The sequence below is a fragment of the Neodiprion lecontei genome, chromosome 3, assembly GCF_021901455.1.
Source record: "Neodiprion lecontei isolate iyNeoLeco1 chromosome 3, iyNeoLeco1.1, whole genome shotgun sequence".
Lineage (NCBI taxonomy): Eukaryota > Metazoa > Arthropoda > Insecta > Hymenoptera > Diprionidae > Neodiprion > Neodiprion lecontei.
In genome coordinates, this window is record NC_060262.1 from 20,800,616 (window position 1) to 20,817,965 (window position 17,350).

At 37.5% G+C, this 17,350-nt stretch overlaps 3 protein-coding genes across 6 annotated transcripts; 2 read left to right on the forward strand and 1 right to left on the reverse strand.

Moving 5' to 3' along the window:
• Positions 1-167: 167 nt before the first annotated feature.
• Positions 168-6,756, forward strand: LOC107227428 (serine/arginine repetitive matrix protein 2). Of its 4 annotated transcripts, none has more exons than XM_046735590.1 (5): positions 168-742; positions 1,695-1,954; positions 3,978-4,747; positions 5,279-5,439; positions 6,177-6,756. In XM_046735590.1, the coding sequence occupies exons 2-5, from the start codon at positions 1,792-1,794 to the stop codon at positions 6,577-6,579; spliced, it is 1,497 nt and encodes a 498-aa protein (XP_046591546.1). In that variant the 5' UTR covers positions 168-742; positions 1,695-1,791; the 3' UTR covers positions 6,580-6,756. The 4 variants fall into 4 exon arrangements, with proteins under 4 accessions (XP_046591546.1, XP_046591545.1, XP_046591547.1 ...); XM_046735589.1 differs by having other exon boundaries at positions 1,710-1,954; XM_046735591.1 differs by having other exon boundaries at positions 1,873-1,954.
• A 3,420-nt stretch (positions 6,757-10,176) lies between these two features.
• On the forward strand, positions 10,177-13,634 carry LOC107227426 (probable tRNA N6-adenosine threonylcarbamoyltransferase). Its single transcript, XM_015668568.2, has 4 exons — positions 10,177-10,432; positions 10,960-11,401; positions 11,958-12,136; positions 12,217-13,634. The coding sequence occupies exons 1-4, from the start codon at positions 10,318-10,320 to the stop codon at positions 12,486-12,488; spliced, it is 1,008 nt and encodes a 335-aa protein (XP_015524054.1). The 5' UTR covers positions 10,177-10,317; the 3' UTR covers positions 12,489-13,634.
• On the reverse strand, positions 12,169-16,732 carry LOC107227435 (derlin-1). The gene is made up of 2 exons (XM_015668578.2): positions 16,135-16,732; positions 12,169-15,346 (listed from the first exon to the last, which is right to left on the reverse strand). Exons 1-2 carry the CDS (start codon positions 16,571-16,573, stop codon positions 15,039-15,041), a joined length of 747 nt encoding a protein of 248 aa, XP_015524064.1. The 5' UTR covers positions 16,574-16,732; the 3' UTR covers positions 12,169-15,038.
• Positions 16,733-17,350: the final 618 nt, after the last annotated feature.

A 17,350-nucleotide genomic window follows, 5' to 3' on the forward strand; every position in this document is an offset into this window, starting at 1 on the left:
TCGACTGAAGATATACCTAGAAGACTGATCAAAATACATGAATATGGTGATCTGCGTGGCGTCGATAAAACTACCAATTTGTCCTCAAAATGGAAACCTCCCCACGACTGAAAAATTCGTGTCGTGTCCACTGATCTCTATATAACAGAGATCAGTGGTCGTGTCAGATACCATAATGTCTGTGTACAACCCATGTATCGGACTAACTTGCTGCATTACCTACTTCGTGCTCGAGGGATAAGTGAAGGAATATTGCGTCGTTCACGAAGTTAATTGAGATAGTAATCGGAGATTATTCTGGGTGTAAAATAAGGTTACAACGATTTTTAAGAACGGAGTGTAGTAGTCGAAGTGGTAATTGTCGTCCGCGAGTATCTGAGAACGGAAAAAAGATTTCAGTGTTAATATTTTTCTCAAAGAATCTTACACATTAGTCCAATTGGAAATGGATTAATTTTCGAGGTTCGTTGTGCTTGTGTCGCGGAGTACCAAAGTGGCCGGATACCCCATTTTGCCTTTGTCTCCGGCCGACAAATAGACGGACAGACAACGGGAGAGGGAAAAGAAGGGAAGAGAGATAGAGAGTAAACGACGCTCTGGTAAATGTTGGCGGACCAAAGAGAGTCGCGCATATACTCTATACGGACCAAAAGTTTATTCGGCATCGAATTATCGACTGAATCTCGAAAAAGAGTAAAGAAAATATAACTGTCAGGATTGAAGCGTGGAATAAAGTGCAAAGGTGTGTAACTACTGATACCCAACATCGGGGGACTGACTCTCTTCTAAAAGTTTAACAAACCAAAATAGAAATCGTCGACAATGGAGAAATGTGCTCGCGAAGTTCGTAAGCGGAGATGGCGGCGCAAAACGGTGCACCACCTCTATACGCGTTTTCGTTATTCGGTAATCGGTGGATCGTCCTCGCAAGTACGCAACGACGCGAAAACTCGGAAGAAAAAAACGAATACGGCAGCCGGCAGCGCCGCTACCTCGGGTTGACGTGTCGCGTATGCATATAGTTTCAACTACGTTGAAGAATCCAACCCTCCATTTACCCACCCATCCATCCATCCAGCCAAAAATATTCCACACGCGCTTTCGAAGCATCGATTCGGTCGGATTTGGCTGTCGACGCTGCCGGGTCAGCGCCAGCCACCCTCAGTAATGACGTCATCAAACTGACTGACGTCACGCGCTGAACTATCCGCGCGCGCCCTCGGCTCGATGCATGTGTGTGTGTGTGTGTGTGCGCACGATTGTATACACACATTCGCGAATACACGCGCGCGTTGCCTCGTCCGCATTTGAGAGGGTAAGAATGACTGACCTGTATGAACTTGGTTGCGTCCTCGCGCGTAAGTACGCTGGCTTAATTATCCGCGTTTGAAATCGGCGGTAATTTTCACTTACATTGCCGAATCGGTAAGCTTGAAATGGTATTCGGGGCCAGCGGCGGTTCCGGTGCAGCGTTGTCCGGGCAACGCTCGGGCTTCAAAACTCGTGTTATAAATTGAACGTACGGCAGGTACAGGCAATTTACTTCGCGGATATTTAGCAATACAAATCATTTCTGGTCAACTGAGAGAGAAAGAGAGCAAAGAGACAAATCGCGCAACGATTTGATTTTCGATTGATGAAAGCCTGTACTCCCTTCATAATGTTACGCAATCTATAACTTTTAATATCGCAAGCCAATAAACCCCAAGGACGAGTGGCCCTGGTTTATCTTGACGATGATGATGATGATGATGATGATGATGATGATGATGATGATGATGATGATGATGTATGAGATTAGAACCACCTGCTAGATTCTTACCGTCCTTAAATCATCTTCTCTCAGAATTAACGTGTTCAATAATCTCACAGGAGTTGTTGGATCCTCACTTTTACTACACGCCTCCTTCTCATTACCACATTATCAACAGATTTTGTGGAAAAGTCTACTTAGGTCAGTATTATCACTATCTTTTCATCTTTTTAAATAGTTCCATATATCTATACGTGTGATGCTTTGATATATTCCAAAACTGTTTCTGCAAATCCACAAGTTAACCATTATTTCACATCTTACACTGGCTCCAAGAATTGTATAACTTATTATTTAGTCCTAGGTATAAAGTAATTGTAAAGATCAAATGCAACCAGTGAAAATTCTGTATTTTCTTAACACATTGCATATGGGAAATGTACTTTTATATGTTTTTCAGTCTGTCACTGCAGCATACGTCACATAGAAGTACATATTTACTAGATTTGTGCTAGAGATCGGGTATTGTAAAAATATGATGGACATTGTATATGTGAGCTCCCTAGAAATCCACAAAAAAAGCACCTGCTACATGCATAAGTCTGTGGCCAAATGTACTCAAATGCAATGTGTTGAGACTGCAAATGTTTGTCAGATTCTATCCGGAATTCCTTTTTGTAACAAAATATTATCACATTCCTAGGATTTGGAATTATAGTTGTTTTTAACAAAACTAAAGCCCCCACTGATAATCGGTACCAGTTGAATTAACAATAAATTCTGGTAGACAAAAATTAGAATAAGTAAGGATGCCAACAAATTTTTTTAAGAATATGTGTACCTGACTTGGGCCTACTTGAACTACTCATAACTTGTGGATTAAATTGTTATAGTATTTAATATCCTAGACAGCACACAGATTAGAAAATGCTCCTAGTAACTTATTTTGTTTTTATTTTATTAATAGTTTTCCTGTTATTAATTTTTAGAAATTGCGAATCCTCATGGAGTTTTCTTAAATCTTTCGAGAGCAGAACAGGAACGTACGGCACTCGCGATAAATAGACAGCAAGTTTGTCTCCAGGGGGGGTACAGCTTGGACGGTCTAAAATCATACCTATTTTTAGGAGTTTTTTTTTTTTATTTAAGAAAATGAAAACACTTAAAACAATTTCAGTTTGGGGACTTTGTTATGTATAGTTTCAAGAGCATCTTAACATTTTTTCATTGAAATTGATAACAAAATGGCGGCATAGCACATATAAGTAACTAGCAACTCCGAACTCAAGGGCTTTTGTGGTGACGCATCTCCTGACATCACTATCCAACTTGTAACAGATACAAAAAATTTTTTGATTTAAAAACACCTTTTCAGGTTTGAGATAAATGATACAAAAAACGTCTCAAACATATATGATTATCAACAAAAATTGTTAAAAAATCCTTATATGAAAATTTTGGGATTGATATTCAAAAATCTAGCCACGAATTCGAATCGATAAACAACTTTTAAAGATTGTGTACAAAATTTCAAGTCAATCAGATAAAAATTGACCGAGGAATCTGCGCCACTGAATTGAAAATGTGGTCGTTTGCTACTTATATGCAGCATGTCTCCATTTTGTTATTAATTTCAATTACAAAAACTCTAAAATGTTCGTCAGATTATAAATAATAAAGCCCTTAGACTCAAGTTGCTCTAAGTGTTTTTATTTTCTTTAAAAAAAAAAAATCCTAAAATAAGTATGATTTTAGACCATCCAAGCTGTACCCCTAGCCCCTAGGATCTGGGAGATTGATCCTGTATTATTATTGTGAATTTCATCCTGAAAGTAAATACTTGGTCATCTATGACTGCCCGACATACACAGAGTAGTGGATCTCAGACACTTTTTTTTCAGATGTGTGGTGTTACACGCTTTCATTTGTTCAATATTTTCCACATAAGACATATCAGTATCTGCTAATATTCATCTAGATTAGTTCTCGTAGATCTTTGTGTGAGTCCATTAGAATCTTTCAAGAATTTACAAGAGAGGTTGAAATTTGGTACCTAGGCTCTATAGTGGGACATACAAAGAATCTTTCACTGCGTTTTGGAATGAGCTTGTCGAGAATTACTTGGGAACATTTCGTGCTGTCTGGGACATCACTTGCATTTGCAACAATTAATTTGTCTAATGTTTACTTTGTTGCTATGGTTTATACTTAATTTTGATTCTAGCTGAGATGTCGCGTGATTATGACAGCAGGAGAAGAGGTGGCAACGGTAGCGGATCGAGCAAGATGCGAATGGACACAAATGTCTCACAGTCCAGACCACACGGGGAAAGTTCTGGCAAGCGTAGAGAACTTGACAATATGATGAGAAAAGCTAGGGAGTCCCAGTCAAGTTATTGGAATAAGAAGCTGCTAGAAGTTGAAGAGCGGGATCCGAACAGGTGGCGTCACAGCGGGTACAAAGAGCTCTACATCGGTGGGACTACTGGTGGCGAGCCAAGCAGAGGAAATCCACGTAGCCCTCGGAGTCCAAGACCCCGCAGTCCTCACAGCCCTCGTCCTCGCAGCCCCAGGCCTCGGAGCCCTAGGTCACCACGCGAGAGAACTTCTCACGCTAATCGAACACGTGTAGCGCGCAGTCCAAGCTCGGGAAGCACATGTTCCGATCGATCGTGCTCAGTTTGCTCTCCCAAAGAGCGTCGCCGCGTTGCGCCACCGTCACGCTCGCGTTCTAGATCCTTTTCTGCATCCAGATCAAGGCCACACGTCAAAGAAATTCCAGCTTCTAGCTCTAGGGTACCTGCTCCAAGGGCTAGACCCCGGTCACCTCCTTTACCACGACCGCGTACTCCACCACCAGCTCCTCAGCCCCCACCGAGCAGGCATCACAAAGAGTATAAGCAGGGTAAAGAGAAGGAGGCCAAGGCCCGACGCAAGGAGAAACATCACAGCAGAGTCCTAGATGACCCGCGAGTTCCAGATCCTATACCATTGGTATGGAATGTGCATATTTGTTGAGTCTGGTAGAATGAAACTTTCACAGTATCGGAAAATTGTAATTGAAACCCAAAGATTTCTAGTCACCACGAAGATCTGAGAATAAATAAATTATCAAGAAATTTAGTAAAGATCTCGAATATTAGGGACTCCCATATATTTGGAATTTCTTAAAATATAAACTTCAGTTCATCAGAATTTGTTATAATCATCATTAGTTTGTTATTGAGCTTTATCTGGACACGGAAGAGAATACCCAAGGATTTTCAGAAAACTACATCATTTCCAAAAATATTTTATAATTCTAGAACATAAATAAAATGCCAGCATAAATCTACATTCAAAGAAAACTGACTTTCTATATTGAACTTCTACAAATGTGATATGAAAACTTGGATATGAATTTTTCTATAGTTCCATTTTGAAACAGGCATTGTATTCAAGCATTTTTTCTAAATCTTAGTTTCCAAACAGATTTGAAATTAGTGAATTTTCATAGTGACATTGAAACAAGCAACTTTTGTCTAGATGCGTAAACCGGTTAAAGTTGAGAAGATGCATCCTAATCACCCTCCACCACAATCCATTCAATCTGGACATCCGCCACTGGATTCATCGGCTAGTGATGATAGCGACAGTTCTTCTAATACTTCACATGTCGGACCTCCAAGAATGACGTTGTCTGAAAGGTACAGTAATGAAGTTATTTTAATACATAAACTTCTTATTGAATCTAAAATCCAGCAACTGGTTAAAGACATGGGTGAAACATTGCAGGAAATAGAATAGTACAGTTTTTGGATGATTGAGAAAAACTTCGCAAAGTAGTTTCAAACTCGAGGTGTAATTAAGTCTGAGAATAATTTTGATTGTTTAACAATTCTATTTACAATGGCGATAGCAAAGGAATAAAATTGTGAGCTGAATTCTTTTTTAAAGTGTCGAGATTTATATGTAGAATATCTCAATTATTGTTGGGTAAATCTGATAAAGACTTATCTAAATTAATCATATTGAGAAAAACCGTTATTTCGCAATTTCAGAATTTTCTAAAACTTGGTAAACAGTAATAATGTAAGACATACTCATATTTTGAAAATTAAGCTCCTTCAATGTCATTCTAAAATTGGAAAATAGTGAATTTTTTTTTGTTACTTCGTTACAATAACGTTACTAAGTTCACCCTCCTCTAAATTACTCGTTTTAGTAACATAAAAATGTTTAAGCCATTTATTAGGTACTTTCGAATTATCAGTTCTATAGCACTTTTAAAAGTATTTTATTTTATGTACTGTACGATAGCATGAGTCTAATGTACCAGTTAATACGATTCCATATTTCATTCAACCCTTGAAACTAACGTAAGAGCCAAAAGTTCCCTTTGATTCAGGAAAATATATGTACTAATGCAACAAATGTTTTTCAGGTTTGGTAAAATGGCACAATGGAGCGTAGATAGAAGAGATATGGAGAATATGCGCATAACGAAGGATGGTGAGAACGCCATGAAAGTGGTAATAGAGGGAGAAGAAAGAATCGCTCGGCTGGGCTACGACTCACCTCCACCAGGACATTATCCAGAATCTCTTTTGGCCCAGGGGCCACGTGGTCTTGAATCATGGGACGATGTACGTGTTAGGTACGATTACTACAAGGCTCGTGGTTACCTGAGAGATCTGACGCTCGATGATTACGTTAAATGGGAAGAATGGTGGTACAAGTACCAGGAATGGCTGGAAGCTGAACGATATTACGAGCAATGGGCTACGAACCGCCCTTCCGGTGGAGGTCGTAAGAGACGTGGACGCCGCAACAACAATGCTCACTAGCCAGAGTAATTTCGAACACGTTAACGACAAGTCGACTTTCTCGTGAACAATATCATTGTTGAATACTTATACATTATTTACTATACATATAAACACTCATCGTAAATGCATTATTATCAGTATAGGTATATCATGTATGTACAAGCTCTATATTACGATTAAATATTATCATGGTCACGTTGCGTCTTATTTTTCTTTATGTGTTCAAATTGTTTTACAACTACTACGTCGAAAATCATTTTGCGTTACGCAGATTAATTTTCGTCAAGTTTCATTTCCTGAAAGATCGGCAGCCCCTCCACCATCTACTTTTTGGGACAATGATCCATTTCCGAAGGTGTAAATAAATGATTCATATTGAAACGTTTTCATAAGCTTGTTATTCATAACTTTGCGAGGAAAATCTCAATAAAATTTTGATTATATTGAAGTTGTGACTGAAAATTCGCTAAGGTGGTTTCTGGTTCGTAGTTCCTATGCCAGAAAGTAACATTTACGCACCGAATTGAGTACAGTTGTTGGGAGAATATTTTGCAACTTTTGAGCTCATGGATTTCCTTCAAAATTCGAGGATTTTGAACGTGCTGGAGATTTTATTTTCACATGCATATCGATTGCCTTGACTGCGCGTCAAATACTTTTTTAAATACGAGGCAATTTTTGCCAGGCCCTATTGTTAGATGCACGTACCCTAAGTATACATGAAGAATAGTGATATGCATATCGCACGAACTACACAGGTATTGCTGTGTATACACTTCTAGAGAATATGTTGTAAAAGCTACAATCAAATTTGGCATTTGCCGAAAGATTGAGAAATGGCAAGACCTACTGTACTTATGTCAGGCTGATCAATAGACGTCTTGTATGAGTTCATAAAAAATCTTAAAAATTTGTTATCTACAGACTAATTTCATTGGACTCGCTAAAGTAAATTTCGCAGATCTCGCTATTTTTTTTTATTCTGTGGTTAAATTATCAAACATTTACTATAGCTTCCACGATAAATTGTGCTCTATATATACTGTACATTAGTCAAATAATTGTGCGACTTCATTTAAAACTTACGAAGAACATAAGAAAATGAAGTCAAATCCTTACTATTGATAACATATTTATTCAAATTGAATTAATTATGTATGCTCGTTCTTACACCACTAAGAGTGGTAGAGCATCCGCCGCTTTTTTGTATCGTATCGCCAGTATGTAAGCCTTTTTTACGGAATAGAATTACAAGATCGATCTTCTTCGTAAATTTTACGGATAATGTTTCTATATTGTATAGTCAATCACTCTTGCCAAGCATTCCTTCCTCATGTATACGTAGTGTGTTCCGCATTTTGTCTGTTAATATCATTCGATGATTGTTTATATTATGGATAAAATATGATCGAAGATTTAATTTTATTATCGATGGAAATGGCTCCCTGATCTTTCTTTTCTATCTATTCACCAGACGCTCCCTGCACTCGCACGAGGACCCATGTCTGACCTCCTATATTTTGGCAACCACATGTGATTAAAAATTATCCACTCATAATCGTTTATGGGTCGTTTGTAGGTCTTTCATGGCGCCTTCCCGGCAAATGATAGTCGAACGTTTACTTATGAAATTTAAAACCAGTTTATCTAGAGAATTTAGGTATTCTTACATTCTTTTCAAGCCCGATAGTGCGTAGGCGGTTTGTGCTAACCCTTGGAATATACAACTACTGTGAAATTTCTCAGTCCATTTTTGGGCGATTTGGAATATTGCCGGAATCAATTCTTTAATGTACTAGATCGACGTAATTTTGCGAGCGGAATCAATTGCGCGCAATCTAGAGTCACTGCGAGTAGTGCATCAAACACGGTAGCTAACAAAACGAAGAAATTTTTCAGTATTTCGTGGTATTTCCTCAACTGTTGGTAGCACCCCATCTACCCTGATTAGATATGGGGTATTCCATGACAGATCGTCGTGACCAAAAGTCTGACCCTTTCAGAATTAGTTTAAACTTTGTGAAAGCTTTTTGTCACTTGTCGAGATTATTAGAGATTTTTTTTAGATAATTATTCGACGAGGTTTAGATGTCAATATTTTATATGATATATGCAGAAATCGAGAATTTCCGAATTTCAATTAAATATAACTTTTGAAAATTATTAATCATATAAAAAAAGTTTCAGTTTTGAACGAAAACTAATATTTTTGCAATTTTTAAGACCTTTCAGCGGCCTCGATAAATTTTTTCATATTTTGGGGTCAAAGTTCACTTAAAACTGGAACTTTTTTATGTGCATATTTTTGTTATGTAATCAATAGTTTTCGAGTTATACTTAATTAATTGAACTTCGGATATCCTCAATTTCCGAATATATTACATCGAATGCTAACGTCTAAACGTCGTCGAATAATTAGTAGCTAAGCACTATTTGACGTTTTTCTTTTTTTTTCAAAGAGTATACTTATACCTACGGTGTACTAAAATTAGTAATACACAAAATAAATATACCTACAGAGGAATCTCGATTATCCGAACCTCGATCATCCGAACCCTCAATTATCCGAACGATGGCGCGAAAGACACATTGTTGCTCGCTGCCACCGCCGTGAGCAACAATGTATCTGCGAGAATCGCGGGCATGCAAAACGCGTTACACCCGTTCGTCAATATAAAATTGACGATTTTATAAAAAAAAAATATAAAAAAGGCATTCGACTTTTTTCAGGTGTTTAAAATACTTCTGATTTCTCTTTTCTTTCATTCATTCAAAAAAACTAATACTACCGTAGCAGCGGGTAGGTGTGTGGGGATTTCGAGACACTCTCGGTCCTTCACGCTCGAGCCTCTGACTCTCACTGCTCTCTCGTGTCTCGACTAACCCAGGGTAAACTTTAGGAATAAAGTCAGGTACCTTACCCCCCCCCCCCCCCCCCCCCTCCTGCTACATTACAAAGATCGGAACTCAATATCAATACTCGTGTGGTCTAAATCAAAACAAAAGTAGTACGACATGGTACGACAGTTACGAGCGTCAAGCGCTGAGGCTGCCGGCTTCTTGCGCCGACATATACCTATATACACACACACACACATATATATGAATATATTTCAACGTTAATATGTATGTCAAATTTTGTACTGTTTTTATGTAAAAAGGTGTTGTTTATGATCTCGTCCCAAAAAACCCACGTTTCGATTGTCCGAACTTTTGGTTATCCGAACTAGTCTCGGTCCCAATTGGTTCGGATAATCGAGGTTCTACTGCATACATTTATGTATTGATAAGAAACTGACAACGATAGATAATCCAGGATACACATTTAATGTAATTTCAATATTCATGTTAATAAACAACTGATTAATTGAGACTGGATCTACTTTGATTTCAAAACAAATTTTGAATATGCAAGTTTTGCACCGCGTGGGTGATCGATATGAGAGATCATAAAATAAAAAATATATTGAGTAGTGGGTACAATATACGGTTACAATCATAACATTTAAAAATTTTTATGCATCATCAGTGATACATGTTAATATCATTCAAAAATGCGATAATTTTTGCTCACATACGGTAAAATTTCATCCCTGGTATGATATGCGCCATCTTTAAGGCTGCTAGACTGATCAACCGATGCGATTCATGCACTGCGGTGTGTTTTGACATTGAAGTGACAAGTTGGGTACTCGGCGCTCGTCCAATTGAATATCTCGAAAAAACACCACCTGTCTTATTAATTATTCCAGCAATATGGTAATTGCCATAGGATTCGAAGGGAGTGCCAATAAATTAGGCATTGGAATAATCCGCGACAATGATATTCTCTCTAATGTTCGACACACTTACATCACAGCACCAGGGGAAGGTAAACTAACCTGCTTAAACTAGCTTCTCTTACACACCTTTTAAGATGATATAATATTCACACGTTACGACAAATACGTGTATGAGCTTTCTCACAGTAGGCAAAATCTTACTCAATGATATTCAAAATCGAGATAACGCGTAGAAATTTCAATATCTTCTTTGAATTATGAATACTCGAAATCTAAACATATTTCTGTAACGATTTTTCTCGTTTATTACGTCGTAATTCGAATTGATTTCTTTTAGTAAATTTTAATAAATATTTGCAAATCTACCTTGACTACAAATTTGTGCTTTAAGTATTGTACGAGGCAAGCATACGAAGCAATTGAGTGTTAATTTTACACCAAAGATTTCTAACTTGCTAACATTGATTTACACCATACAAAGTTGAGTTCAGTGGTTGAGATAGGTTCTGCAAGAAAATTTGATATCCGTGCCGTCTATGTATAAATGCAGGAAGTCTTGAAATTTCACATACATTTTGACGTCCTATTAAAACTATTCTACTGTTTCCTAACTCAGGTTTCCTGCCGCGAGAAACAGCGCAGCATCATCGCCAGCATGTTTTAGAAACGTTAAAATGCGCCCTTAAGGATGCAAGTCTTACCATGAAAGATATTGATGTAGTTTGCTACACGAAAGGACCTGGAATGGGAGCACCTTTAACAGCAGTTGCGCTAGTGGCAAGGAGTGTTGCGCAGCTTTACAACAAGCCTATAGTAGCAGTGAATCACTGCATAGGGCACATAGAAATGGGGAGATTAATAACGAAAAGCAAAGATCCAACAGTACTGTATGTTTCGGGAGGAAACACTCAGGTCATAGCATACTCTAGACAGCGTTACAGAATTTTTGGTGAAACAATTGACATCGCTGTGGGAAATTGCCTTGATCGTTTTGCAAGGCTTTTAAAACTGTCCAATGATCCTAGCCCAGGATACAACATAGAACAACTTTCCAAAGAGTAAATAACTAATTGATTATTTCTGCTTGGTTATCTACTTCAGGAAATATGCTATGCATTTCTAGAATTGTTCGAAATCTGGTAGCTGTTCAAGCAAAGTACAGTTTTGGATAATTCTTTACAATCAGTGGCACTGCAGAAATAAAAGATCAATAGCACTTTCAATCGACTATAGCATTTCACATTGTGTTATATAATAACGATTCACAAGATACTTCGTAACCTACTCTGTTTAATTACATTTTTTGATTAAATTCTTCGACATTCATACACTGGAAGGTCCAACGGGTTTGCAACCAAAAAATTCACTTGCCAACACTTTTGCAAATTTGGTTAGTCAATTTTTTTATAAGCTTCAATGACAAAAGTCCGTATTTCCAAAAAACTATGTACATGAGCATATGCGGAATTTATGTTTCAAATTTGCGTATGCATTTTTTTCTCTACGAGTACTATGCATGCCTAGTAACTCAAGATTGAGAATTTCTGACACATCTCTGCTAATTATGACACTTTTCTTCATTCATTTAATGAATGCCATTTTCTATTTCAACAGAGGTCAAAAACTGGCGCCACTGCCATATACAGTCAAAGGAATGGACGTGTCATTTTCTGGTATCTTGAGTCACATTGAAGAACGACTACCCAAATGGTTGAAGAATGGCGAATATACAAACGCAGATCTATGCTTTTCTTTACAAGAAACTTTATTTGCAATGTTGATAGAAATAACAGGTAATTAAATAAGCTGACAAGAAAAAAATGCATTAACTTTTTAACTTGACATCAAACCGTTTATTTTGTTTATCTAACAGAACGAGCTATGGCACACACAGGATCGCACGAAGTTCTTATAGTTGGTGGTGTCGGTTGTAATTTAAGACTGCAGAAAATGATGGCTGAGATGTGTGAGGAAAGAAACGCTACCCTTTATGCAACTGACGAACGATTTTGTATTGACAATGGAGTGATGATAGCTGTTGCCGGTTTATCACAATTCAACACGAGTGGTCCCACACCCTGGCATCAAACCACCTGCGTTCAACGATACAGAACAGATGCTGTGCATGTAGCTTGGCGAATTTGAGTCTTGAGGCGTAAGAACGAAATATTACATAATTGGATGTGTGGTAGGGGCGTGGCCTACATCTCGCTGTCAGGTGGAGAAAATTAAAATTGATGCCAGTAGGGTCAGTGAGAGGCTCTATTGGCTGGTTCTATCAGAATGACCTCACTGTTGATGGTTCAAGCGCTGTCCGCAGTTTGGCGTAGCAGACTATCACAGATGCCAATGTTATGAACTTTTCAATTTAGTAGCCATAAAGTACGCCAGTATGGTTGCATTTTGCTGCCATAAAATTGAACCTTATACAGAGACGTGTTCAATTGAGCACAAGTTCAACTGTAGGGTCGGAAAACGCGACCATAATGGCGTATCTTACGGCTTTTACATAAAAAAAATAATGTTCACACCAAAGCCATACAACTTTCTGGCTTTGGTTCAAAAACTACTATTGCATGAGAATTTCAAGAATAAAATGAGCAACTTATATGTATAGTATATACAGGGTGAGTTTTCTCCGGGGTCTGATCTGGGAGGAGCTTGGATGTGCTGAGAGTCCGACTTCTATTCATACTCGTCCGCTTCAAAATAATAGTGTGTGATTATAGAGCAGATACGCTTATCTCTAAATCTGTTTACGTCCACACGTATAGCACACATCCGAAATACAATCTACTCACATGAGGGATTGTTTTGATAGCGGGATACAAGCATTGACACAGGACGAGTATGAATAGAAGAAGGCGGACTCTCACATATCCAAGCTCCTCCTAGATCAGACCCCGGAGAAAACTCACCCTGTATATAACGCAAGTAAGTTTGCTTTGATAAACAATTGGATCAATACCTGTACATTTGTATATAATGTGTGACAAACATACATAGATATCCACGTTTATTCACGAATTCTGTACCTAATATATTATATTTATAATAAAATATACATTTATGTACATGATACAGCAAAAACTTCATAGCGGTGACAAGACAGATAAATATCAAATTTCCAGACTTCCTGCCGTATTTTTTATGCTTTCTGTACACAGGCCAGCATTCAGTTTTGTTTGATTGCCATTATCTTATTAAATAATAGTCTACAATACTGTACTGACATGTGGTACAGAATTATTTGTTAAATTTGTCAAAAACAAGTTGAATATTGAAGGTGAAGACTTTTGAAAAAGACATCTTACGTTTGGAGTACCATAATTCCCTGTCTTCCTCATCTGTCACCAGCCTGAATATTATTACTGACACTTAATGTTCATATGATATTGGTACACATAAATACGTGTAAGTGATATATCGTTTAAAATCATTGTGTATTTTTCTAGATTCATTCAAACTGTCCAATATAAGTAGGTATTTACCAGGAAGTGAACGAGACAAGTTTTCCGAGATCCGTTCCAAATTGCTACCTTCTTTGATGTTAATATAAAGCAATACGCATATTTTCTAAATCAGATTGATTCATTAAATCGAAAGTTTGTTTTAACAATTGAAAATGCAATGACAAGATTGCATTTAATTTTTCACAATTGACAAGCAGCGATTAACAAAATCTCAATGCTAAGCTTCATTTTAGTAATCATTCGACAAACATAAATACTAATTATACTGATCCGTGTATAACTTCTTACTTAATTATGCAGAGCCCCCCCACCCCCACTCACTCACAATAAGTAGCCAGCGGTTACCCTGACCCTGTTATTTGAGCATTATTGTATTTATTAAATGTGCTTTACCATCAGAGTGAAGAAAGGAACTATCTTTTGTTGGAAGTACTGTAGTGCAGAATTCTCTAGTTCCAGAAACTTACTTTGCAAGCACTCGAGCAAAAACTGGTAGGTATATTATTAAATTTGATATAATTAATTTTATCAACATATAACAGGTCAACATTGAGATATTCCCATAAATCTTAATTATCTTCAAATAACAAATTGTACCACCATTTACCATGGAAAACTAATCAGGCAACTTCGAAATAATGTTTTCATACTGCATTAAATTAACTCTATCATTTTTAAAGTTGAGAAAGTAGAAAAAAAACTATCTATCTTCAGAAATATATATCGTATACACGAATATATACATGCATATGTGTATGTATATAGGGTGATCTAGAAATATTGCCCCATAAGCTACCGTTGTATTCTTCATGAAAATTTGCGACTATAATGATATTTCTCATAGTAAATTTGTTATTTGTAAATTACTGTTTGAAATTGGCCAATTCGATAGCACTTGATGGCTCAGGGCAGCTGCTGAGTGCACAACAAATAAATGGGGTTTCGCCAGCCCTAGCAATCCTATTCTGAGCCATTAAATGCTACTGGATTGGCTAATGTGAAGTGGTTGTAATTTATAAAGAATAAATTTTCTATAAAAAAGTAAAAAATTTTTTAACCTCAGATTTTCACAAGGAACACATGGGTAGCCTATGGGGCGATAGTCCGGTGTCATCCTGTACATAGTATGTTTCATTTACTCCCAGTTTCTTGGTATACTTGTACACTCACTCTTCATAAAATATACAGATGTAAACTTGGTTTAATTAGGTATACACCTTGATTACTGGCCGAGAGGCTGGCCACGTCCCCATTGATAACCACCATACATATTTCTGCCCGGTCTCTGTGGTTCCCTTTGTGAAGGAGCGGTTCCAAACCCTCTGAGTCTTGAAGGAGGGAAATAAGCCTCGAGAAATTGAGGTGTGGCCAATAAATCTGGACCTCCGAATTCTTGAGGGTATTTAAACTTCAGGAAGAAGTACAAATGTCCCACTAGAATACCAACCAGTTCCAACATTCCACCGCCAGATATCACAAGATTGAAAGCAAAGAGAACCCATGGCAGATACATTGCTTTAAACTGCGTCCCTGTAATGACAATATCACATTGTTTTCTGTGTTTCTTGTTTTTTTATTTAAACTCCACATTAAAATAAGTAAATCGGGACAGTAGGTGAATAACACAAGATAATAGGTCATACATTTCTGTGACAAAACACGGCAGAAATCCTGCTCGATATTGTAGTATGAATAAATAGTGAATGTAGCTTTTATTTACAAGTATGCTATCTGATAAAGAAAAGAGTGAAAATTTTATTATCACTTTGATAGATACTACAAGTTTTTGCTTAAGATTTTTGCTTGTTTCATGCTTTGATAATGAAATTATTTATAAAATAAAAAAAATTCATTTGAATCGCCCAATTGTCCAATCTTTACTACGACAAAACTGTTTTTTTTTTTATGCAGCATATTTCGAAAATCAAACAAATAGGGTTTTAGAATTCCCAATGCAATCAATTGTTTTAAGAATGATGAAAATCAAAAAAATCAATAGACTATTGACCCATTACGCTAACTTTTACACCTGTGGACTTTCAAAATATGGGAACAATTCAAATTGGGTTTTGGATATTTGGATATTTTTTTTTAGGCATTTTGTAAACCATTCAACCAACTGCAGTAGCTAAATATTTTGCCATTACGTTTGTTACATTAACACAGCAAACTAGAATATCATTATTCTACAGGGAATGTGTTGGGTAACTTATGGAATAAATTGGTGTACGATTACAGCTAACCTTGCCGATCAATATTAAGTAAAACAAGTTTGAAAATAAGGAGCGACATTAAGTCTTATGCATCTATTTTCTTACCAAACCAAAAATTGACAATAGTGTCTCGGTTGAGATGACACCATATGTAGAGTACACTGAGTACCATAGGGTCCATGAGAAGTGGGAATTCTCCAAAGAGTCCAGCGATGACACAGCAAACCCAGTTAAACAGAAGCATGTAGAAATAATCAGCTGGTCGTCCATCATACTCGCCACGTTCGAGCCTTACAGAATAGTTGTAGATGAAATAACAGTTGATCATAAAGTGAAACCCAGTTGTTGGTCCAAGGGGATAATAAAATACGCTGGTAACGGCTCTCCATATCTCGAATTTGTGAACGAATGGAATGTAGAATAAAACGAGTCGTTCCGGACTGAAAATACCGAATCTTCCCAAAAGAGAGCATCCCACGGATAAAAGAAGCCACCATCTAGTAAATAATGGCTGGGCATTGAACCACTCTCTCAGTTCTGACATTTTTGCACCGTATTATCTATTCAACCACTTTTTGATGTACGGCACAAATCCAAAAACCGCGACGATTGTGTATTAAACCGTCAGATGACAAAATCCACCACTTCGCTGCCGACAACGATTACTCCGAAATTGCAGCATTGGCTAATGCATAAGACACGGTTGATCTAAACTATACCAAGAGAAGAAACCTACTTGTTTTCCATGCCTTAAGTGATGATGAAAGAAATGGTGCGTTCCGAAATTAGCTCCCAGTGCTGCCAACAACCATTTATCTCCTTTGCGCTTCCAAGTTCGTGAGTAGCTCTGCTTCTAAAGCATGTACTGCCGTTTTCCACTTATAGCGTTTTCCACTGGTTGCACTGAGTGTGAACTGAGAGCGTACTACCGGTAGATTTGTATTTCCAGCGTGTTCCACTGGCAGCTCGGGTGCGTGAATTTAGCACTGAGTGCGTAAAATATTGCCCTGAAATCGGGAGTCGGTGTCAAAGCAGTGCAATTATGGCTGCCGATCGTGAAAGAGTCTAAGTAGATGCTGTGACAGCAACTCTTTTATTAGATCTAATTTCATCTTCGTCTAGCAGTGATGATGGACTTGCTGGAGCCGAAAGATAGAGGAGAGATTCCCAAAATTTTAAGTTTCATAGGAGTAATCCACAGCATGTCCGATATCGAAGTATGGAAACACATTTTTTCAGCTTTTAGAGGTTAACTGCTAGGTATATTTCAGGAGATTGGGACAACTTGACTTGCTACTTATTAATTTTTATCTTTTCAGTG

Coding starts and splice junctions, on each gene's coding strand:
- LOC107227428 (XM_015668570.2), top strand. CDS start 1,792: ATGAGATTAGAACCACCTGCTAGATTCTTACCGTCCTTAAATCATCTT. Junction 4,748..5,278: donor TTCCAGATCCTATACCATTG/GTATGGAATGTG, acceptor ACTTTTGTCTAG/ATGCGTAAACCGGTTAAAGT. Junction 5,440..6,176: donor AGAATGACGTTGTCTGAAAG/GTACAGTAATGA, acceptor AATGTTTTTCAG/GTTTGGTAAAATGGCACAAT.
- LOC107227426 (XM_015668568.2), top strand. CDS start 10,318: ATGGTAATTGCCATAGGATTCGAAGGGAGTGCCAATAAATTAGGCATT. Junction 10,433..10,959: donor CATCACAGCACCAGGGGAAG/GTAAACTAACCT, acceptor TTCCTAACTCAG/GTTTCCTGCCGCGAGAAACA. Junction 11,402..11,957: donor ATAGAACAACTTTCCAAAGA/GTAAATAACTAA, acceptor CTATTTCAACAG/AGGTCAAAAACTGGCGCCAC.
- LOC107227435 (XM_015668578.2), bottom strand. CDS start 16,573: ATGTCAGAACTGAGAGAGTGGTTCAATGCCCAGCCATTATTTACTAGA. Junction 15,347..16,134: donor TATTGTCAATTTTTGGTTTG/GTAAGAAAATAG, acceptor TTGTCATTACAG/GGACGCAGTTTAAAGCAATG.